Source organism: Eurytemora carolleeae, unplaced genomic scaffold, assembly GCF_000591075.1.
Source record: "Eurytemora carolleeae unplaced genomic scaffold, Eaff_2.0 scaffold739, whole genome shotgun sequence".
NCBI lineage: Eukaryota > Metazoa > Arthropoda > Copepoda > Calanoida > Temoridae > Eurytemora > Eurytemora carolleeae.
In genome coordinates, this window is record NW_019396827.1 from 15,346 (window position 1) to 40,461 (window position 25,116).

The following is a 25,116-nucleotide window of genomic DNA, read 5'->3' on the forward strand; positions in this document are numbered from 1 at the left end:
GCCTAAATATCATGTTTAAAGTTCATGTATCCACAATAGTTTGTGGCCGGACATATTTTGTGATTGTATACTTTTGGTGGTCGGATATATTTTGTGCTTAGATACATTTAATGGTGTGACATATATTGTGTTAGAGTGCATTTTATGGTAAGAAATGTTTTGTATTTGACCTAATATATTTATATGTTTATATAAATATATTCGGCCTCTAAAATATATCCAATCACAATATATATATGGTAACAAAATGTATGCAAACAAAAAATGTATATATATTTATCTGTATATAAAAACATTTACTGTCAACATAAGTATATGATTTAAAATTAGATGATGGTGATGGACCAAACCTCTCTGTAGAGAAAAAAGTAGATGTTAGTTCCACATTTTATTGAAAATATATTTCAGTCTGGGTTGACCCTCGTCAGTTCTAAGGATAAAATAACCATCAAAATCAATGTTAAAAACCACAAGAAAATAAACAAACAAAAAAGATTGTTTAAATTTTTTTTTAAATGGGCCGGCAAATAGACCAAAGGGAAATCATGAGATGGAAAAAAGATAATTTGCAAATATTCCCTTTTTGAAGAATGTTTTCAGAAAATTATTATTCCTTGAGAATATTTCTGTCATGAAGATTAAAAACAAACTGTTTAGTTTATATGTAAAGTGTATAAGTATATAATTTGGTTTTTGTTCTCCACTATAAATATATGCTCTGTTTCAAATGTTGTGCTCCATGCTAAAATCTATAATTGTATCTTTAATTCAAGGCATAAATATATTTTTTATATTGAATATTTGAATGATGGAATCGGAAAGATCGTCGTTTCTAAGGTACTAGCCCAAGACATGACAAGACATTTCTAACTCCATCCGCATATATTTATAACAGACAACATAAAGCAAATATATATATATATATATATATATAGGTTAAAAATACCTAAATATGTGACAAGAAGTACATAATCAATTTAAGTAATATTTGTAATTTAATATAATTAGCAGAGTCTTTGGTCTCTACTGTCTATCTATTTAATATGAGGCAGCTGTTAGCTCCGAAAAACTACAAGCACCCTTGTTAACGCAAATTCGAAATATAAGGAAGACGATTTTACCGACTCAAATGCCGTAGCCTTTTCTCAAGACGTATTATCCATTTCCTCCATGAAGCTCCCACATGTCAAACCCCGCTCATTCCTCTACACATCCCACCCAGCCGGCAGTCAGGTTAGGAGAGTTGAGCTAGTAACAGCTCCGACACAGGGAGCCTCTTGACTCCTTTATGATGATGAAACAGATTTTCAGCTAGCAGCAGACGTGCTTACCCGAAGGGTTCCCAGTTTATCATGCTTTCCAGAGACAACATAATCTCTCAATCGGACCATGATAAAACCGCGATCTTTGCCTACTAGGTTGGATAAGCCCTGGTGTTCAAGTTCCTGTGGATCTGCTCCACCAACATGAAGCTCTACATCACTCCCATGAAGTACCCTCAAATATTCATCATTAATTCCTTGTTCATTTTTAACCAACCAATTTTAACCCATTCTTGGGAAACTATTTCAAAACTTTCGTTTTTAAAAAAATAAATGTTAGAAATATCCATTTGGATCTCTTTATTTTATTATGGTGACTTTTAAAGTCAACAACCCTACCCATCGCACCGAACTTTCATAAATTGGGTGACCTGCACGTTAGCTCAGCATATTACAATGGTTATGCTCGTGCATGCACATACTTAATTGGGACATAAGCCCTGAGTGGTTTTGCAGCTGAAAACCGCAGCCACTAAAATCTCTTATATAGCTCACCCAAGTATACAATTTTACCTCCTATCTGTGGGTTCGGTTAGGTTATTACCAATTCTGAGTCAAGCAGCGCGGCTGTGACAAGCCAGGGGGCTGAGCGTTGCGGCTCGAATTTAACCTTATCATACCTCTGATATCATCCTTTCATTTTCATCTAACATACTTATTGCTCACCAAGGTATACATTGTTGTTTTCTATTTGTGGGTTAGGTTAGGTTAAAACAACTTCTGGCCAAGCGCTGCAGCTAAGGCAGGCTAGGGGGCGAAGTGCTGCTGCTAGGATTTAACCTATTAATACCTCTTGCAGGCTCAACAAGATACACCTTGTCGCTTCCTATTTGTGGGTTAGGTTAGGCTAAGACAACTTCTGGACACAGCGCTGCAGTCAGGGCAGGCGGGGGGACACGCGCTGCGGCTAGGATTTAACCTTTTAATATCTCTTATAGGCTCAACAAGTTATACATTATCGTTTTCTATTTGCGGGTAAGGTTATAGGTTAAGACAATCTCGGCACAATAGCAAAGCATAGTGCAACGGTTTATGATCGCGCAGGCGGCCTGCACTGGGACAGAAGTACCGTTTTAAAAATGAAGACCGCAGCCAAGGAACATATATGTATCTGAGGTCTTCTATAAATCTATAAAACACACCAGGGATTAGCTCATTAACTAATCTCCTGTTCTCTCTGTATCTCAGGTCTTCTATATTATACACCAGGGATTAGGTCATTAACTAATCTCCTGTTCTCTCTGTATCTTAGGTCTTCTATAAATCTATTATACACCAGGGATTAGGTCGTTAACTAATCTCCTGTTCTCTCTGTATCTCAGGTCTTCTATAAATCTATTATACACCAGGAATTAGGTCATTAACTAATCTCCTGTCTTCTTTGTATCTTAGGTTCTCTATACAACTATTATACACCAGGGATTAGGTCTTTAACTAATCTCCTGTTCTCTCTGTATCTTAGATCTTCTACAACTTATGCCCACATACATATTTGCCATGCATAGGTCATAACTACTCTATAACAAGACAAGGATTAGGTCATAATTAATATCCATGTACACCATTACAATACTTGGATTAGGTCATAACTAATCTCCTATTAACCCTATAAACCTTTGCCATGCTTAGGTCATAAGCAGACTAAAATCTCAATGACTTCAATGGCTCCCAGCTGGGCTAGAGTCTCATAAGCAGACTAAAATCTCAATGGCTTCAATGGTTCTCAGCTTGACTGAGTTCCATAAGCAGAATACAATCTCAATGGTTCCAATGGTTCCCACCTAGGCTAGGTTCCATAAGTAGGATGGGAGGGGGAAAAAAGTATTAACTGGATTACCACACCCTAGGTAAAACACCCTATAACAAGGGGGCATGGGGGAACTTGTCCAGACGTAGTAAAATACTACTCCCATTATATCTCCAATCAGGTTTAGCTTCTGCTTCTATAGTCCTGGATATCCTAGTTATCCCATGTATCCTGGAAGTCCTAGTACTCTTATTTGTCCTGGAAGTCCTAGTTCCTATGTGTCCTGGATATCCTAATTCTCCTGTGTCCTGGAAAGTCCTAATTCTTCTGATCAATTCTACAAACGAGTATGATTAATCCTTGTGTTTGTCTCTCCTAAATCTACTTATAATTCTCAATTCTACAAACGAGTATTGTTTTGTGTTTGTCTCTCCTGTATCATGATGTGGAAGGAGGCCAGTGTCATCCTTAGTTCTCTGGTAGGCATGATAAAGATATATTTGTTTTATAGCGGTCCAATAGTGCAGGTCACCAGGCCTTTGTTGGACAAAAGGGGGATTAGCTACAATTCATTCAAAGATCCTGGGTGCACTACTTAAAGTAATCTTTAGCTCTCCACGTAAATATATTAATTAATGTGTAGTATTGCCTTCAAACTTTATACCAAAAACATACAAAGAATATACTGTAAATGAATCACATATCAATACATTTATATAAGGCTTTTTATGGCTCTTCGCGCCCATCTTCTATTTCTGTTGTGGACATTTTCTTTTTGTTTACATTGGAAAATAAAAACAAAAAAATTTTCGCGGATTTTATAAAAATATTTCGTGGATTTTCTAAATTTAATGACAGTCGAATTTTGTTGGAGGCAAAATTTTGAAACTTTGAACATCTATAAACCTAGGGACATGAGAAGTCCCACAAAAAATTTGGGCCCGATGGTTAAGCCGTTTTGACGTTTATTGAATACAAACAAACAAACAGACGTATGGGGTTATGGATTTCTGTCCGATATGCAGAAAAAAATTGCGCTGTTAAAAAAATCAAATTAAAACTGAAAGTTGCCACGAGAAACTTTTAAAAGGTTCAATAAAAAGTATTAATTTTTTATAATATTGAAGAATTTTTGACTTAAAATAAAATCTATTTGCGACTTTACACCTTTTTTATTTACATTCAAACCGGCCATAAACCATAAACCAGAAAAACTTGATATTTCAAATAGATCATCTAGTCTAACTTCAAAATATAAAAGATTTGCAAAGTTATAGGGATTAGCAAATTTCAGTTTGTGGCAAAGACTCAATTCCCTACTAGAAAGTAGAAGTATTTGAAGGATTAAAAGAACAGAAATAGTTTTTATTAAAAAACTTTTTTTTTGGTATAATAAACTGATTTAAAACATCAGAATTGTCTGATTAATAATATACCCCTAAAATCAATNTTTCGTAAGCAGAAACTAGATCAAGTATATCAGAGTCTGTATAAAGGGGACTCACAGTTTCTACGTCTCCACAATATTTAATAATTCCCTGAAATATCTAAACTGAGACTGCTGAGCTTAACGATGATATTCTGTAACTATAAAAGAAAATATTCTAAGATTATTGATATTATTAAGTCGTGTGATTTGACCACCAATTTTAAGCCCGGGTTGGAATAATTTGAACTTGTTTTGTTCCCTCCAGGCTATATTCTTCAATCTTCTTTTGTTTGTCTTCAACTATAGCAATAGAAGTTATTCACTCTTCAACCATAGCAGTAGCAGTTGTTCACTCTTCAACCATAGCAGTAGAAGTTATTCATTCTTCAACCATAGCAGTAGCATTTATTCACTCTTCAACCATAGCAGTGACAGTTATTCACTCTTCATTCTTCAACCATAGCAGTAGCAGTTATTCACTCTTCAACCATAGCAGTAGCAGTTATTCACTCTTCATTCTTCAACCATAGCAGTAGCAGTAGTTCACTCTTCAACCATAGCAGTAGCAGTTATTCACTCTTCAACCATAGCAGTGGCAGTAGTTTACTCTTAGTTTAAACTCACACTCTCTTTACTCCATATATATTCATTTATTAGAGATTCATAGTAATTCTATGAGCTTCGTAAATTGATATAATCTAAATATAAAAGAATATTTAAAAACCAAAAAAATGCAGATTCTCTGCAGCAAGAAGGATCAAGGATATCATGCAATCTGTCAATCATTGTTAATACAAAAAGAGAATATTTAAGGGTACTGTTGTAAATCGAATACCTACTTTTTAAAATTTTTAAAATTCTGTCAAAGTGTTCGAAGGTTTAACTGTCTTTGAACATTTTTGGTATTTCGATACACGACAAATTAAAGTAAATTTCCTCTTGTTGAAGAACTATTGAGAAAAGCAAACCTGATTTGAATTTCTATAGTTTACGTGGCCAACAAAATTTGCTTTCCTCAAACTTGTGTGAATAATCAAATCTAGAGGAACAACGAGTTAACTACCAGTTATATCGCATAAAGGAATTGAGTCTTTGCCACAATTTCAAATTTGTTAATCCGTATGTCTTTGCAGGCAAATAGTATTTCAAACTTAGATTATTTAATCTGACAGAATTTATAGTTTGAGATATCTATCTATGTTCTACAACATTGGTTTGCAAAGATATAGAGATTAGAAAATCAATTCTTTTGACCTTAACCTTCTCGGTGGAGCGTGGTACCAGATTGAATACTTTCAGAATTCAGATAAAATATTTCTAAACAAATTCGGTTGAAGTTTAAAACTAAAATGTTTAAAGAGACGGGTTTACTGTTTCTTCTTTTTATAAGTCCAGCAGTCTCAGCCCCTCAACCCCAGGTACAGTGGTCCTCAAAAAACTGTGGAATGAAATGAAGAATTTTATACATTAGAATCAATATGATACTGCGTTACCCACAAGATTGAGACTGTGCTGGCGATCAGAAGCTTTTCTAATATGATGATTATAGGAAGTTGAATTAAAACTTTTGTATTTTTGTGTAAGTGTAGCAAGAGTTCTTTGTATGTTTGAAAGACAAAAGACTAAATAAATTCCGCACAGTCGTTTCCGAAGTCTCATTCTTTGTGGGTCACACTGTATTTGAAAAATCCTAGAATAACATAGCTTTCACCAACAGCAAAGTTTTAAAGAACTATTGTCATAATAAAATTTATTTTTATGCTAATTGTGAACAAATATTTGTAACATAAGCAAATACACTTTCAAATACGTTAATGTCGTTTTTCTGTTACACTCACATTAAATTGAAATTTGTAAAGGGGTTTAAACAGTAAATTTCTGTCTGTGAAAATCGTTCTCATTTATATACTGAGCGCTATATTATATTGAATATTCTCCAAACTTCAACATAAATACTGTGAATAATCAAAAAACCTTGCATTTTTTTACGTATAAAATTTTTATAATCAAGGATTTTAAGATTTCCTTATTCCAGACGTTGATTAATTAATGGGGATCGATTACAGATTCTCGTAGAATTCAGTCTTCATCACCTTTCATGTTTGGAGAACACTTTCTTTAAATACTACTTTTATACAGATTCTCGTAGAATTCAGTCTTCATCACCTTTCATGTTTGGAGAACACTTTCTTTAAATACTACTTGCAGGGTTTCCATCAGAATTCCGGTTTACCGGTTGTGTACGAAGATAATCTGGATTTCCCCCAGCTTTACGATTTATTTTTGTATTCACAAAATATCCGGAAATTTTCCGATATAACTTTGATGTGTGAAAATTTTTTTGAAAATTTCCCTGTTGTCGTTTCGGAAATTTCCGGGATATTAAATTTTTCCTAGTTTCTGTAGTTCCTTTTGAGAGCACATTCTCAAGTGGTAAAATGTTGGCCTATAGACACATTAGGAGCTCATTTTATACAGGGTGTCCTACGAAACATGACAGTTGGTGAATAGTTTTGAATGTCTTCTTCCATATACTGTATTAGATATTAAAAACTTGTTGTTTATTTGTTTAACAAATCTTTTACTCAAATATGTTTTACTTTGAAATCCATTTTACTGTAAGATGACTCCCATACAATATTTTTTATTATTCTCTTTGGTGTCAAACAACTTAACAAATTATGGAAGAAGACATTTTAAACCATTCACTAACTGTCATTTTTCGTGAGACACCCTGTACGTTTTATGACAAATTACGTCGTAAAATGCCACACCGTGGACAATTTAATAACATGTTCGTGAAAATTATGGACTGCAGGAGAATTTTGATAATATTTTGAGATATAGAAGATTTTCATGAATTTTCTTATAATTTAGGATAGTCTTGAGGATATAGTAGGAGCCATTGGTGACTGTGTCCCTGGGTTTGAACTAAAAGAAGGTCAAGGATGTTTCGAGATAAAAGAGGTTGGAAATTACCTTCCTTAAAGGGACTGTTCGCGAACACTCCCTTAAAGAGCCTGTAAACTTAATTTCAATTGACCCTCTATGAAAAAATGGCATTGCCCTAATGTTTAAAGTGTTTAATTAATTTAGATAATTTCCTTTATGTTTTCAAGCAGTAGAAATGCGCAAGTCAATAAATAGCGGGCTATAGGAGCTGTATCATGTCAATCATGCTGGGACGGAAATAGAAAATCTATCATTCCATATATGACTGAAGACATGAATGAATACTTATTTCAGAATTTTGGTGAATGAAAATCTCTATTTGATTTTATGCCAAAAGATAGTTTTATTTCCTTTAATTTAAGAAACTCTAAATGATCTTCTTGAAAGTACAAATTAGGGAAAATATTGTTACATTGTTATAGTTAAGAAACCCAGTTAGGAATATTTTGGAAGAGAAATTTCAGATTTTAATAAATCAAGGAGAATTTTAATTATTTTGTAAATAAGGAGAACGTTGAGGAATAATTAAAAAGAAAAACTAAAGATTAAAATTAAAATTTTATGATTTCTTATAATTTAGGAAAGTATTGATGATTTGTTTGATTGTGAGTCTGGTTTAGAACTTAAAGAAGGTGTTGGATGTGTGCCAATAGAGGTTAGATTGACATATTTCCTATTTTATTTCAATTTACTTTAACTGCGCGCTTCATAGTGCAATATAGGCGCTCGATGTTTCAAACAAAGAAAAAACTTGGCTATCATTTTGTTTATGTGAACATTATTAATTTCTAAATTCTCTGGAAATGTTAAAGAATTGGCTTTGAAATTAGAACTATACTCTTATCCTATAATTATCCTTCTCAGCCTGTACTCATCCTTCTCATCCTGTACTCATCCTTCTCATCCTGTACTCATCCTTCTCATTCTCTCAACCTTCTCACCCTTCTCATTCTGTACTTATCCTTCTCATCCTGTACTCATCCTTCTCATCTTGTACTCATCCTTCTCATTCTCTCAACCTTCTCATCCTGTACTCATCCTTCTCATCCTGTACTCATCCTTCTCATTCTCTCAACCCTCTCACCCTTCTCATTCTGTACTTATCCTTCTCATCCTGTACTCATCCTTCTTATTCTCTCAACCTTCTCATTCTTCTCATCCTTCTCATCCTTCTCATCCTTCTTATCCTTCTCATCCTGTACGCATCCTTCTTATTCTCTCAACCTTCTCATCCTTCTCATCCTGTACTCATCCTTCTCATCCTGTACTCATCCTTCTCATTCTCTCAACCTTCTCACCCTTCTCATTCTGTACTTATCCTTCTCATCCTGTACGCATCCTTCTTATTCTCTCAACCTTCTCATCCTTCTCATCATGTACTCATCCTTTTCATCCTGTACTCATCCTTCTCATTCTCTCAACCTTCTCACCCTTCTCATTCTGTATTTATCCTTCTCATCCTGTACGCATCCTTCTTATTCTCTCAACCTTCTCATCCTTCTCATCCTGTACTCATCCTTCTCATCCTGTGCTCATCCTTCTCATTCTCTCAATCTTCTCACCCTTCTCATTCTGTACTTATCCTTCTCATCCTGTACGCATCCTTCTTATTCTCTCATTCTTTTCATCCTTCTTATCCTTCTCATCCTTTTATCCTGTACTCCTCCTTCTCATCGTTCTATTCCTTATCATCCTTCTCATCCTTCTTATCCTTCTCATCCTTCTCATCCTACTCATCCTTCTCATCCTACTTATCCTTCTCATCCTAATCCTTCTTATCCTTCTCATCCTTCTTATCCTTCTTATCCTTCTTATCCTTCTAATCCTTCTTATCCTTCTTATCCTTCTTATCCTTCTCATCCTTCTCATCCTTCTCATCCTTCTCATCCTTCTTATCCTTCTTATCCTTCTCATCCTTCATATTTCCGGTGCAATACTATTGTAAATTTTGAAATTCTTAGAAAAAATATTCTATTTTTTTTATTTCTCAGTGCCCCCCTGGAACAGAGTTTCTCGTACAAACTAATGGTTGTACAGAAAAGGTTAGAACTTCATTTATTACTTATTATTATATTTTTATTATAAGAATTTAGTTTTCTGCTTATCTATATGATTTTTTTTGTGGACACTCATGAGTGGCCGGGGGGTGTCATAGGCTAAAAAAATTCGAAATTTTTTTTCTCACAAATTAAAAAAAAAAATTCCACGGGCAAAGCCGGGCCCTTCAGCTTGTATTTTATACTTCCTTTCTTATCCCCTATTTGAAGATATATAATAATTTACCTTTCAAAGTTTTTTTACGACCGAGTAACTTAAAACTCTCGGTGACATACACGGAATTCCGCTTATTTTTGATACTTTTCGTAGAGTGGACTAAGGAGTGAGAAAATATATTCGGTTTGACATGTGGGATATATTATTCAGACCAAGGTACTAATGCCAGGAAAGTTAATTGCAGTTGCGTATACTCTGTGTACATATTGAAACCAGTTCTATCTGGGTGGAATTTGTAAACAAGAATAGATGCATCAGTGTTCGTTTAGTATCCGAGGAGGTTAAAAGCATTTAGTTTTGATAATTCACATAATAGTTTCACATGACCAGAATATTTCATAGATTATTTTTGTGTAAATGAATTCCATGTCAGGCTGTGACATCCGTCTTGTGTTTACTTTTCCGCCCAAAGACAGTACATTGCAGTACAAAAAATGCGGAACACCTCTGAAATAACTTTCCTTGCATTAGTACCTTGATTCAGACCATCTTATTAAAAATAATGTAAAAAGTAAGAGTATAACAAATCTCTGAAAATGGATTGCATTAAATTCCGTTTTAAATTCTGATTTACAGGTAACACGTGTTTTTATGGAATATTGTGAACACCTATGAGTCCGTATAGTGGACAAAAAATTATATCTAATATTTCTGCAGTAAGAAATCTATTGTCACTTTTATGAAGAAATAAAAGCAATTAAATATTTTTTTTTTTAAGAAATATTAGATATCTTATTTACTATTGATCAAGGAACCACTAAATTGGAAATTCCACTTTACAAAAGAGGTTCACTTGAAGTTCTGTTAACAGTCTCTTTAATGGATTAGGTAATTGATTAATATATTTTATTTAGTGCTCCGCTTCTGAGGAATATAATAAAGACACCGACCAGTGCGATCCTAAGGTTTGATTTTATTAATTCAATATGTCTGTCTGTACCAAAAGAGTGTGCGTGTGTAATAACGAACTCGTCTGCAAAGCAGTGCGACTGGCTTTCTCATTCCAGACCAGCGCCATTTCCCTTCCCTTTATTCTTATTCCCTTTTGAAGATCCCCCCCAGCACGTTTTTTTTCTTCTTCTTTTCCTCTCTGTTCTTCAATACCTTTTCCTCTATCTACTATTTTTCCTTCTCCTCCACATCTCTTTGCTTTCCTTTAGTTCTAAATTGTTTTTGTTTCATTTTGTTTTATTTTATTTTAACATGTTTGTATCGCTGCAAAGGGTCTCTCATATAAAACAACCAGCAATGGTTAGAGAGGTCCCATGGCTAAATTAAAATGTACAAAATTGCGCAATTATAATTATAATTATATCTATCTATCAAATATAAAGTGGGTTACTCATATTTAGCGTTTGTCGAAAGAGATGTTGTCGTCTTATTTCTGATATTCTAGTTTTCGTAGAGTCTGGACTATTATATGTGCTGAGGCCAAATTTAAAGAATTTGAGCGCCGATTTAAATTTAAGTCGAGGCTCAAATATGGTTGGTTTCACTTAAAATTGTATTCAATGTTTCAAGATTTAAGCCGGCGCTCAATTGAAACCGGTTTTTGGCGAATTTAAGACGCGGCTCACATTCATTAAATTCGGACACAGGAAAATTTTTTTTTTAATGTTTTTGTTCGACCAACTTTTTTCGTTCACTCCTCTTAACAATTGTTGAAATATTGTTTTTGTTGTTGCATTCATGGTGCTCCTCTAAATATTGATTTGTTCTACTTACAGTGCTCCTCTAAATATTGCATTTGTTGTATTTACAGTGCTCCTCTAAATATTGCATTTGTTGTATTTACAGTGCTCCTCTAAATATTGTATTTATTGTATTTACAATGCTCCTCTAAATATTGCATTTGTTGTATTTACAGTGCTCCTCTATATATTGCATTTGTTGTATTCACAATGCTTCTCTAAATATTGTATTTATTGTATTTACAATGCTCCTCTAAATATTGCATTTGTTGTATTTACAGTGCTCCTCTATATATTGCATTTGTTGTATTCACAATGCTTCTCTAAATATTGTATTTATTGTATTTACAGTGCTCCTCTAAATATTGCATTTGTTGTATTCACAGTGCTCCTCTAAATATTGTATTTATTGAATGTTTAGTGCTCTTCTAATTATTGTATTTATTGAATGCTTAATGCTCTTCTAAATATTGTACTTACTGAATGTATTGTGCTCTTCTAAATATTGTATTTATTGTATGTTTAATGATCCTCTAAATATTGTATTTGTTGTATGTTTAGTGCTCTTCTAATTATTGTATTTATTGTATGTATAGTGCTCCTCTAAATATTGTATTTGTTGTATGCTTAATGTTCTCCTGAATATTGTATTTGTTTTATGCTTAATGCTCTTCTAAATATTGTATTTACTGTGTGTCTAGTGCTCTTCTAAATATTGTATTTATTGTATTTACAGTGCTCTTCTAAATATTGTATTTACTGTATGTCTAGTGCCTTCTAAATATTGTATTTATTGTATTTACAGTGCTCCTCTAAATATTGCATTTGTTGTATGTTTAGTGTTCTTCTAAATATTGTATTTATTGTATGTTTAGTGCTCTTCTAAATGTTGTATATATTGTATGTTTAGTGCTCCTCTAAATATTGTATATATTGTACGTTTAGTGCTTTTCTAAATATTGTATATATTGTATGTTTAGTTTTCTTCTAAATATTGTATATATTGTATGTCTAGTGCTCCTTTAAATATTGTATATATTGTATGTCTAGTGCTCCTCTAAATATTGTATATATTGTATGTCTAGTGCTCCTCTAAATATTGTATATATTGTATGTCTAGTGCTCCTTTAAATATTGTATATATTGTATGTCTAGTTCTCTTCTAAATATTGTATATATTGTATGTCTAGTGCTCCTCTAAATATTGTATATATTGTATGTCTAGTGCTCCTTTAAATATTGTATATATTGTATGTCTAGTTCTCTTCTAAATATTGTATATATTGTATGTCTAGTGCTCCTCTGATCTAGAGTACAACAGTGAAAGGATGACTTGTGTACCCAAGGTAAACAGTAAAGTTTCTTTTATTACGGAAAAAAATAACAAAATTTATTTGGAGATTTCTTTATTCAATTTATTCTCTATTTATAGCAGAGTTTGATTTCTATTTGTTTAAAGTATTTAACATTAAAAGTAATTTACATTTGATTATCGTCACATAATAGGTCAGCTTTAGTGTAAACCATACTTAGGATTGAGTACAACGTTCAGAATAGGGGGGCTGGGTCTGGGATACCTATCCACCAAGTAATGCAAAGTTTTTCTTTAAAAGAAATGTATTGGTTCCGATTACTGGTGTATTATTAATGGAGCCAATTTGAACATTGAAGAACTTGAAGGAGTCGACAATTTTTTTTTTAACTATGAATTATTTTCCAATTTCAATTTAAAAACTGTTCACAATTCAATTTAAAAAGTGTTATATCTATGTACTGAAGAATCTATATTCAAATTAAACTAGAAAAAAATCGTTAAGTAAAACATTTTTGTACATCATTTTACATCATGGCAAATTATTTAATAGTAATGAATGCATATCTAAATATTAAATATTTTTTTAGGACGTTTGCACTGATCCATTGGAAATTGGGAAACTTGTTAGGTTCAAACAAAACTTTTAAAATCATGGCATTTGTAATTTTTATGAACATAAAAAAATAAACTAAAATTTATGATCTTAAATCTAGAAAGCAACATTAAAATGATTAATAAAAAATTTAGATTATTAAAGAATTACTAGTCTAACAATTAAAATAATAAACTAATCTGAAAACCAAAATATCTGTAAAGATGTTAAAGGAACCATTTCATTAAAAAAGACTATTTTTTCAAAATGTAAAACTAACAATTGTGTCTGTAGTTAATGATAGATGTTAAATAATGTCTGTCTTTTAAAAACAATGAAACTTGACACACAATACAGAGAAATTAATATTTCTGATAATATAATATATAATGTAAAAGGAAAATAACTGCATTGGAATAATAAACATTCGATATTCATTTTTTCTTAACTTTTCTTTATAACTTCATAGAATTTACAACAAAAACCTTGAAATGGGATTTTTGAAAATAGTTTTGTTTAGTAATTCACAAGAAGATGGATTTGATCTACGAATAGGGGTAAGTGATTAACATTTTCTATATATGTCACCGATAGCCGGCCAAACGGCTGGACCAATTGGGCTGAAATATGTTGTGGACACTCATGGGTAGCCGGGGAGTGTCTTAGGCTAAAAGAAATTCGAATTCTTTTCTTAAAATTTTTTTAGCTTTAAATTGTTTCTGGAGTAGAGAGTCCTAAATCACTTTATGCACAAATAAATCAATTTTCAAAGACGAAAATAATGGATATCTCATATATTCTTGATCTGACAAAGCTTTACATGGTTACAGCTGTAAATTGAACATGGCACATTATAATGGAGAGTTACTTGAAATTATGTCTATAACCCCTTTCAGTGGATTTAAAAATTCTTTATCAATCCAATTCAATGGAAATTTTTTGAATCTTGAAAAAACAGACATCTATTTTTAAATATTGGCTAATAAAACTGCGGAACTAAAATTTTCCGTTGCACCCCGCGGCCGGAGTTTTTTTTAGCTCCCTCGTACGTGACACGATTCAGCTGGCAAGCACATTTTTGGTACGGGCTAGGGCCGGCAAAAGGCAAATATTAAATCATACATTGATCGTCCGAGCAACCTGCTTTCAAAATTGTGAATATGTGCAGGATAATTGTGAGAAACGAAGCTGTGCAGCCTACGCAGATCAAGGTTTTGTCTGTGTTCCTTTCCATATCTGCAGGTTAATCCACTGTATACCATCCACTCAATAAATCAAAATAAATCTTCCTCAAAATTTATTGCATAATAACAAAGAAAAGATTAACAGTTCCTTCCTGCATTTGTTTGCAGAATTTTCTATGAATTTGGGAAGTTTAAAAAACAGAAGTTTAAAGGGACGGTTTACTTATTTAGGTAATTTCATTGCAAATTTGAATTATTTAAAAAAATTAAACTAAGGCTATCAAAGGGGATATTGGACTGGGGCTGGCTCATTTCTTTTTTATATACCAATCAAATTGAAGTTTTGAGCGCACCAAACCTAGGATGATCATTTTAGGAAAGTAATGGAGTTTTTTTTTGAGTTTTTGGGGTTAAGGGGGTGATGAGCCAGTTGTGAGCCATGAAGAGCCAGGAACAACCGACCATAGTAGTGTTGAATGGGATGTATTGTTCGACCGGATCCTGTCCGCTATTAGGACTTTGTCCTAGATTCGATGTACTTTTTAGTCAAAATTTTTATTTAAATTGCGTTAATTTACGTATCCCATTCAGTACAACTTGCACATTTAAACTTTGTCTAGTCAAATTCCTACCTCAGTTTTATTTGCATTGATTAATTTGTTTCATTAGGTACAATATGCAGTATACATTGTTGATACTATAGTACGCATTTAGTGTTATCACGCATAAACAAAGTGATAAATTAGCAACAATCCAGAGGATAAAATGCCATGCGTACGACAGAGATGGTGCTGTTTGCACCTTTTCTCAAGACCTCAAAATTTATACCTGCCTGCATATCTATATATATATTATCTTTGGATTTAATGTTTAGAAATCGTACTATTGTAACTGATGGTTCCAAACTCCTGGATATACGAGTAGATGATGATGAAGATATCTCCGCTAATGACGATGAGAGCTGTTGTGTAAAGTAATACTTTTAAATATATCATACTAGGTTTTTAGAACGCTTCGCACCCATCCTCTATTTCAAATTCTAATTGTGTCTCGATCTGTGAGCATCTTCTCTTTGTACAATTATATAAAATAATAACAAAAAATGTTTGCGGCGTAAACAATAATTTTTTCGCATATTCAAAATTTAACAAAATTCAAAATATGCAGACACCAGACAATCAACGTTTATATTTAGATTAAATGTATTAAAGGGTTAGTGACAACTCCCCAGGAATTTTAATGTCTTTAGTCCAACATTCTATTCTTTTGCCAAATCATTTAAGATACAATCACATAATATTCTATTTAAATCTATTTTATTAATCTATGTCAAAAATTTTGATAATCTACATATTTTGATAATTTACGTTGATAATCTTTATTTTGATAATCTTTTTTAATAATCTATTTTTGTAATATTTTCTGATAATTTATGTTGATAATCTATTTAGTCGAAGTGGAATTATTGATGTAAGCGACTCGAAGTGTAGGCGGGGAGAGGTCTGCTGCCTTAATCCTGATTACCGGTTAGTTATAGATTAATTAGATAGGACAATATTATCATGATTACTGGTTAGTTACAGATTAATTAGATAGGACAATATTATCATGATTACTGGTTAGTTACAGATTAATTAGATAGGACAATATTATCCTGATTACCGGCTAGTTATAGATTAATTAGATAGGACAATATTATCCTGATTACTGGTTAGTTATAGATCAATTAGATAGGACAATATTATCCTGATTACCGGTTAGTTATAGATTATTCAGATAGGACAATATTTTCCTGATTACGTGTTATTTTTAGCTTACACAGTTTGGACAATATTGTCCTGATTACGGGTTAGTCATAGATTACAGAGATAGGACAATATTGTCCTGATTACGGGTTATTTAAAGCTTACACAGTTAGGACAATATTTCCTGATTACGGGTTAGTTATAGATTAAACAGTTAGGACAATATTGTCCTGATTACGGGTTAGTTATAGCTTACACAGTTAGGACAATATTGTCCTGATTACGGGTTATTTAAAGCTTACACAGTTAGGACAATATTTCCTGATTACGGGTTAGTTATAGATTAAACAGTTAGGACAATATTGTCCTGATTACGGGTTAGTTATAGCTTACACAGTTAGGACAATATTGTCCTGATTNCAAGTACAAGTACAAGTACAAGTACAAGTACAAGTACAAGTACAAGTACAAGTACAAGTACAAGTACAAGTACAAGTACAAGTACAAGTACAAGTACAAGTACAAGTACAAGTACAAGTACAAGTACAAGTACAAGTACAAGTACAAGTACAAGTACAAGTACAAGTACAAGTACAAGTACAAGTACAAGTACAAGTACAAGTACAAGTACAAGTACAAGTACAAGTACAAGTACAAGTACAAGTACAAGTACAAGTACAAGTACAAGTACAAGTACAAGTACAAGTACAAGTACAAGTACAAGTACAAGTACAAGTACAAGTACAAGTACAAGTACAAGTACAAGTACAAGTACAAGTACAAGTACAAGTACAAGTACAAGTACAAGTACAAGTACAAGTACAAGTACAAGTACAAGTACAAGTACAAGTACAAGTACAAGTACAAGTACAAGTACAAGTACAAGTACAAGTACAAGTACAAGTACAAGTACAAGTACAAGTACAAGTACAAGTACAAGTACAAGTACAAGTACAAGTACAAGTACAAGTACAAGTACAAGTACAAGTACAATTACAAGTACAAGTACAAGTACAAGCACAAGTACAAGTACAAGTACAAGAATAAGTACAAGTAAGTCGCGTCTTTTGGTTTTTGTTCAAGTAAAAATGATAGAAGAACTTTAACGTTTTATTAAAAAATTGTTGAAGAACGTATATGAATGGCTCAAATCAAAATTTTGAGACCCACAAAACCGCAGAATGAGAAGACGACATTTGCGCTCTATTATATATATTTCATAATGTTGAAGCAATTAATTTTTAAAAAATCAAATTGTTAAGGAGTTGTGTGTACAACTGCTGTGTTTTTGTTCCCTGGACTGTTCAAATCACAAAGTGATTCTTAAAGTCGTCTTCATATTCCAGAATTGTATTGTTAACATTTTCATAAAACTTCCCTTAAGTTACAGGGTTTTTATTATTTTACGCAAAGTTTAGGATATATATAAAATTAGATTTGCGAAATATATCTTTTAGTTATTCATTTTTCATGTTTTAGGGTTGAAAACAGTAGGGACAAGGTAAGCCTAGTTATTTAAAAAATATATATATTTTATCATAACTTCATTAATCTATCTATATACTTTGCTTATCTGTCTGTCTGCTTGCCTGTTTGCATCCGATAAAAGTCAAAACGGCTGAACCGATCGGGCCCAAATTTTGTGTTGGACTTAACATGGTCCCACGGAAGGTTTATGAATGAACAAAATTTCAAAAATTAGCCTTCAACAAAATTCGATTTTTGAAAATTTTGAAAATCCACGACTTTTTTTAAATCCGCAAACTTTTGTTTTAATTGTTGTTTTACAGTGTATACAAAGAGAAAATGTTCACAATTGAAATAGAAGATGGGCGCGAAGCGTCCTGAAAGCTTAGCTTTTATAAATTTTATTGTCTTTCTAATTAATACCCATCTATTTGAATTGTAGGGATCTGAAAAGTATTTAGCCCAACCTGGAGAGTTCCCTCACATGTGTATAGTTTACAGGAACACAATTCATATCAACAATCTCGCATTATTTTGATCATTTACTTTTATTTTTTGCGTTTTGATAAATGGGTGTTGAGACATTTCATATAAATTGACATTTCAAAGATAACAAAATTATAGATGGGAAATTTCAAGATATGAAATTGCATAGATATTGCATATTTCATGAGATAGGACATTTCACAGACAGGACATTTCTCAGACAGGACTATGTATGTCCATCTTTCTATGAAATATTTCATAGACAGGACATAGACAGAAATGTCCCAACAACTAATTAAGATCATCTGGAAAAATTGAGAAAATTGACTGATTGAATTGTTTTATAGGAAAGCGAATGGAATCAACACATACGTAGGTAATGTTAGAATCGACTAATCATTGCAGAAGTGGCGCAACATTTTTGGAAGTGGCGCTAACGGTGGTGTATTTTTCGACCTACACATATCCGCTATACTCCACTTCTGACTACGCCAAATCCGGTATACAACACATCCGACCTACTAGCACTTGGTTTTACAGCTGCGATATGGACTTGTGGCCGCAGCGCCCGGCCCTCTAGCCTGTCCTAGCCGCGGCGCTCGGCCCCCTAGCTTGTCCGAGCCGCAGCGCTCGGCCCAGAAATTGTCTTAACCTAACCTAACCATCAAATGATATAAAAATAAACAGCTGGCGTATGTCCGATGTTGCAGTAGGTCGGTGACGCTTCATTGATAAACCATCATTTATTGTATAGGTGGTGCTTCATTGATAAATCATTATTTATTGTATAGGTGGCCCTTCATTGATAAACCATCATTTATTGTATAGGTGGCGCTCCACTTATTAACCATTCTCTATTGTTTGTATTGATACTATAGTTGTACTTCTTTGATAAACCATTCTTTATTGAATATATGGAGCCTCATTCATAAACAATTCTTTATTGTCTAGGTGGCGCCTCACTGCCAACCTATTACTGTATCGGTGGCGCTCCCATAATAAACCATTCTTATTGTAAAGGTGGCGCTGCATTAATAAACAAACTTTTATTTTGTAGGTGGCGCTTCCTTGATTGCAAGGAATAAAGTTCTGACTGTGGCGCACAAGTTTCTTGTTAAGGTATGTAATTTATCTTACATCTTTAGAATATTAGTAATTGATAAAATTACTGTAGAAATAGGGCCGATTCAAAACATTTAGCCTTCACTCTAATATCACTTTATAGATTTTATGAATTTGCCATGCATTAAGCTCCTCTACCCCCCTTTTTTTCTAGCTCCACTCAGAAGCTTCATTTACCTATTACTGACACAATTGTTCAGTTTACGGTTTAATTTTAATCTTTAATAAAATATTTTTAGACCTCTAAAGTTGATGAAGATATTGTGTTTAGCCCTGATATCTATGTTAGGTAAAAACTTGTTTAAACTCTGAATAAAATGTCGTCTCTAATGTCTTATCCTTTGTGAGTAACCATGTATAGACTTAAGAAGATATCATGGACATTGTCAGATACAATAACAAATATATTATTGTGCTGAATCCAAGGCTGTATAGTATAGTAGATACTCTGGATGCGCTCCAACACGTATGTAAAGACGACCTTTATAGCAATGGAGACTCCTCATCTGACGTCACTGCGTATTTTAAAGAATAATAGATTAAACTAAGTCTTGAATTAAAATTGCATTTTTTAGCTTGTTAGCACACTCAATATATTTGTCAAATGTTATGATTATTAGTAAAGTATCAGTGACGTTATATGAGGATTTCGAGTGTCCATTGCAATAAAGATGACATTTACATACATTTGAGCCCATCCAGAGTATCTAAGCTTATACATAACCTTAGCTAAATCTTTTTAATTATTATTAGGTGTGGAGAACATGACGTTAAACTAACTACAGAATTTCTTCAAAGTCAGGTTTACTTTCTTTTTTACCCTAAAAGATTAATATTTTTTAGAGATTACTTATACAAAGCTTTTCTAAAATCTTAATTCAGTATCTAGTGAAATGAATTCTAACTTCATAATTCTATAACTACAGATTAAAATTTAACCATCCATTTTTTAAATACAGAGTAATAACCATCATGAAGTGGAATGAAAGTTATTTTAAATACAAAGTAATAACAAGCAAGAAATGGAATGAAAGTTATTTTAATCACAAAGTAATAACCAGAAAGAAGTGGAATGAAAGTTATTTTAAATACAAAGTAATAACCAGCAAGAAGTGGAATGAAAGTTATTTTAAATACAAAGTAATAACCAGCAAGAAGTGGAATGAAAATTCTTTAAATACAATGTAATAACCAGCCAGAAGTGGAATGAAAGCTCTTTAAATACAACGTAATAACCAGCAAGAAGCGGAATGATAGTCATTTTAAATACAAAGTAATAACCAGTAAGAAGTGGAATGATAATCATTTTAAATACAAAGTAATAACCAGCAAGAAGTGAAATGATAGACATTTTAAATACAAAGTAGTAACCAGCAAGGAGTGGAATGAAAGTTATTTTGAATACAAAGTAATAACAAGCAAGAAGCGGAATGATAGTCATTTTAAATACAAAGTAATAACCAGCAAGAAGTGGAATGAAAGTTATTTTAAATACAAAGTTATAACCAGGAAGAAGTGGAATGAAAGTTATTTTAAATACAAAGTAAGGTCAGTAAGGACATAATTTGTTGCTTAAAGAAGCACTATTATCTAAAATAATCTCAAAGATTAAGTAAAGATAAAATAACGACGACTTTTATTCTGATTTACATTTTCTTGTAGGAAAGTCGAGTATTGAGTGTTCATCTGCATCCAGATTATGATAAAAAGAATATATTTAACAACCTGGCAATACTAGAAACAGAGTAAGTATTCTTATTTTTCGTAAAAATTTCAAACTATTCTTTCTGAGCCCGCGATTTAAAAACTTCGGCTCGAGCAGTAATTACTTAAACCCGACTTTAAGACCCAATCTTCGACCCAACTCTGACAACCGCTTGTGTCACGTAATTGACAGCTGCAAGATCTTAGGTTCGACTTAAGGAGTTTGGCCCAATGAAAATAAAACCGACCTTGGTTGGTCTTAAGGCTCAATGTTGAGTCTTGTTCTCATAAAAACCCGGAATGCGTCAATTCCTACCATGAAAATCCGCCAAATAGAATATTAAACCAGTTTTTTTTAACTCAACTCGGTGGAAAATAAGATGCATGCTTGAATCCGAAAGCTCAAACTGTAAATAAGGCTCAGCTTAACCCTGAGCCGTATTTTCCCGAATTTTTTTAAATCGCGGCCTTAGAAGTCGTAACTTTAGTGTGTAGTGTGCATCACGATATCTAATATGGGAATTTTTAAAATAGATAGGAACAATGCTTAATCCTTTCATTTCATGTATTGATCAATTGATCAATGATCAATTGATCAATGATCAATTGATCAATAATCAATTGATTCTCAGATTCACAAAACAAAATGTTCAGACTTAACGATTTATGAAGAAATTATATATCTATAATTATATATCTAAAACTATATATCTATAATTATATATCTACAATTATATATCTATAATTATATATCAATAATGCTGGCCAAAGGCTAAATTGGCTAAACCAAATTTTAAGGGAACCCATTGGCTTAACAAAGTATGGAATTATATATCTAAAATTAGTATGATAAATATTCTCTTTTCCTCAAAGTGCTCCAGCGGAAGCAGATTAGAAACAACATCATGAATTTTGCTCTTAAAGCACATTAAATTTTTTAAAAACTGTTCTAAGAGTATAATTAAAACTTTTTTTTCAAATGTTCTAAGAGTACAGTTAAATTTTTTTTTCTTTATTAGCTCCCCAAAAAAGGTTGATTTTGAAATAATCCCGGAGTGTATATTCTTTCAGAATCCCTCTTTCCTTAAATAGAATTTATAATAATTTTGTTGAGGTTATGATTGCTAAAATATTACATTCCAGGGCCGGAAAAGTAGTCATAAATATTGATCGCTTTTAAGTTTAATGTCCAATGTTCTATTTAAATATAAAAATCTGATTCTTAACCTTATTCTTTAGATCTAACTTTATCTACCAGAAACATATTGGACCTGTTTGCTTGCCCTCACCTGGCGAGAGATTTGAAGGGTAACATATTTTTTGTTTGTTTATAAATTAAGGAGTTGATTTTCTTCTCAATTGTTGACTGACTGTATATCTACTAATTAAGGTTGACTGATTGTATATCTACTGATTAAGGTTGACGGATTGTATTTCTACTGATTAAGGTTGACTGATTGTATATCTACTGATTAAGGTTGACTGATTGTATATCTACTGGTTAAGGTTGACTGACTGTATATCTACTGATTAAGGTTGATTGACAGTATATCTACTGATTAAGGTTGATTGACTGTATATCTACTGATTAAGGTAGACTGATTGTATATTTACTGATTAAGGTTGACGTATTGTATATCTACTGATTAAGGTTTACTGATTTTTTATCTACTGATTAAGTTTGACTGACTGTATATCTACTGATTAAGGTTAATTGATTGTATATCTACTGATTAAGGTTGACTGACTGTATATCTACTGATTAAGGTTGACTGATTGTATATTTACTGATTAAGGTTAATTGATTGTATATCTACTGGTTAAGGTTGACTGACTGTATATCTACTGATTAAGGTTAATTGATTGTATATTTACTGATTAAGGTTGACTGACTGTATATCTACTGGTTAAGGTTGACTGACTGTATATCTACTGGTTAAGGTTGACGTATTGTATATCTACTGGTTAAGGTTGAATGACTGTATATCTACTGGTTAAGATTGACTGACTGTATATCTACTGATTAAGGTTGACTGATTGTATATCTACTGATTAAGGTTGACTGACTGTATATCTACTAATTAAGGTTGACTGACTGTATATCTACTGATTAAGGTTGACTGACTGTATATCTACTGGTTAAGGTTGACGTATTGTATATCTACTGGTTAAGGTTGACTGACTGTATATCTACTGGTTAAGGTTGACTGACTGTATATCTACTGATTAAGGTAGACTGATTGTATATCTACTGATTAAGGTTGACTGACTGTATATCTACTAATTAAGGTTGACTGACTGTATATCTACTGATTAAGGTTGACTGATTGTATATCTACTGATAAAGGTTGACTGATTTTATATTTACTGATTAAGGTTAATTGATTGTATATCTACTGATTAAGGTTGACTGATTGTATATCTACTGGTTAAGGTTGACTGACTGTATATCTACTGATTAAGGTTGATTGACTGTATATCTACTGATTAAGGTTGATTGACTGTATATCTACTGATTAAGGTAGACTGATTGTATATTTACTGATTAAGGTTAATTGATTGTATATCTATTGATTAAGGTTGACTGATTGTATATCTACTGATTAAGGTTGACGTATTGTATATCTACTGGTTAAGTTTGACTGACTGTATATCTACTGATTAAGGTTAATTGATTGTATATCTACTGATTAAGGTTGACTGATTGTATATCTACTGATTAAGGTTGACTGACTGTATATCTACTGGTTAAGGTTGACTGACTGTATATCTACTGATTAAGGTTGACTGATTGTATATCTACTGATTAAGGTTGACTGACTGTATATCTACTGGTTAAGGTTGACTGATTGTATATCTACTGGTTAAGGTTGACTGATTGTATATCTACTGATTAAGGTTAATTGACTGTATATCTACTGACTAAGGTTGACTGATTGTATTTCTACTGACTAAGGTTGACTGACTGTATATCTACTGACTAAGGTTGACTGATTGTATATCTACTGATTAAGGTTTACTGATTGTTTATCTACTGATTAAGGTTGACTGACTGTATATCTACTGGTTAAGGTTGACTGACTGAATATCTACTGGTTAAGGTTGACTGACTGTATATCTACTGATTAAGGTTGACTGACTGTATATCTACTGATTAAGGTTGACTGATTGTTTATCTACTGATTAAGGTTGACTGATTGTATATCTACTGGCTGGGGAGCGGATGCCCAGCAATCTACGAATCCGAATGCTGTATACAGTGATGTTCTTAAGTAAGTTATCATCTATTCTTGTGTATTGTAATATTAAAGATAAAATCCAAGAAGACGAAAAAGTCACAATTCGCATGAAACAATTACGATTCGTAGAACAATAATGTTCAGAAAAATGTGTTTGGAATTCTGATATTCAAAACACAATAAGTTGGAGTTTCTCATTGTAGTGTTTAAAATGAAAAATGAAAGCCATAAGAGATCAGAGGTCGCAAAGTTGTACCAATAATTCTGCATAAAATAGACGTATTCGGACTTTATCGAGAATAGAGGAAGATAAACATTTTAACATTTCTTCAGAAATGTTCAATTATAATTTAGAGATCTGTGGTCGCAGCGCCGGCCCCTAGCCCATTCTAGCCGCGGCGCTCGGCCATCTAACATGTCTTAGTCGCAGGGCTCGGCCCGCCAGCCCAATCGATCATAAGTCCAGATGATATGACAACAAATTATTAATCTGTTTATTTTGAGGAAAGTAACTTTACCTGTAATGAGGAGCAGAGACCAGTGCGCTGTTGATATTAGTGCGATACCCAGGTTTGTGTAGTTAAAGAGATTCTTATCTTAATTTCCATTATAGTTAAAGAGATTTTTATCTTAATTTCCATTATATTTAAAGGGATTCTTACCTTAATTTCCATTATAGTTAAAGAGATTTTTATCTTAATTTCCATTATATTTAAAGGGATTCTTATCTTAATTTCCATTATAGTTAAAGAGATTTTTATCTTAATTTCCATTATATTTAAAGGGATTCTTATCTTAATTTCCATTATAGTTAAAGGGATTCTTATCTTAATTTCCATTATAGTTA

At 32.6% G+C, this 25,116-nt stretch overlaps 2 protein-coding genes across 2 annotated transcripts; both read left to right on the top strand.

The window, feature by feature from the left end:
• Positions 1-5,745: 5,745 nt before the first annotated feature.
• LOC111709127 (uncharacterized) lies at positions 5,746-16,063 on the top strand. Its single transcript, XM_023482733.1, has 11 exons — positions 5,746-5,916; positions 7,376-7,465; positions 8,031-8,105; positions 9,442-9,492; positions 10,579-10,629; positions 12,711-12,761; positions 13,318-13,358; positions 13,843-13,879; positions 14,491-14,564; positions 15,381-15,479; positions 15,958-16,063. The coding sequence occupies exons 1-11, from the start codon at positions 5,848-5,850 to the stop codon at positions 16,046-16,048; spliced, it is 729 nt and encodes a 242-aa protein (XP_023338501.1). The 5' UTR covers positions 5,746-5,847; the 3' UTR covers positions 16,049-16,063.
• Positions 16,064-17,727: 1,664 nt separating this feature from the next.
• LOC111709115 (ovochymase-2) lies at positions 17,728-24,849 on the top strand. Its single transcript, XM_023482720.1, has 10 exons — positions 17,728-17,752; positions 18,161-18,219; positions 18,552-18,580; positions 19,262-19,323; positions 19,566-19,615; positions 20,080-20,128; positions 20,989-21,071; positions 22,270-22,338; positions 24,219-24,302; positions 24,774-24,849. The coding sequence occupies exons 2-10, from the start codon at positions 18,203-18,205 to the stop codon at positions 24,847-24,849; spliced, it is 519 nt and encodes a 172-aa protein (XP_023338488.1). The 5' UTR covers positions 17,728-17,752; positions 18,161-18,202.
• Positions 24,850-25,116: the final 267 nt, after the last annotated feature.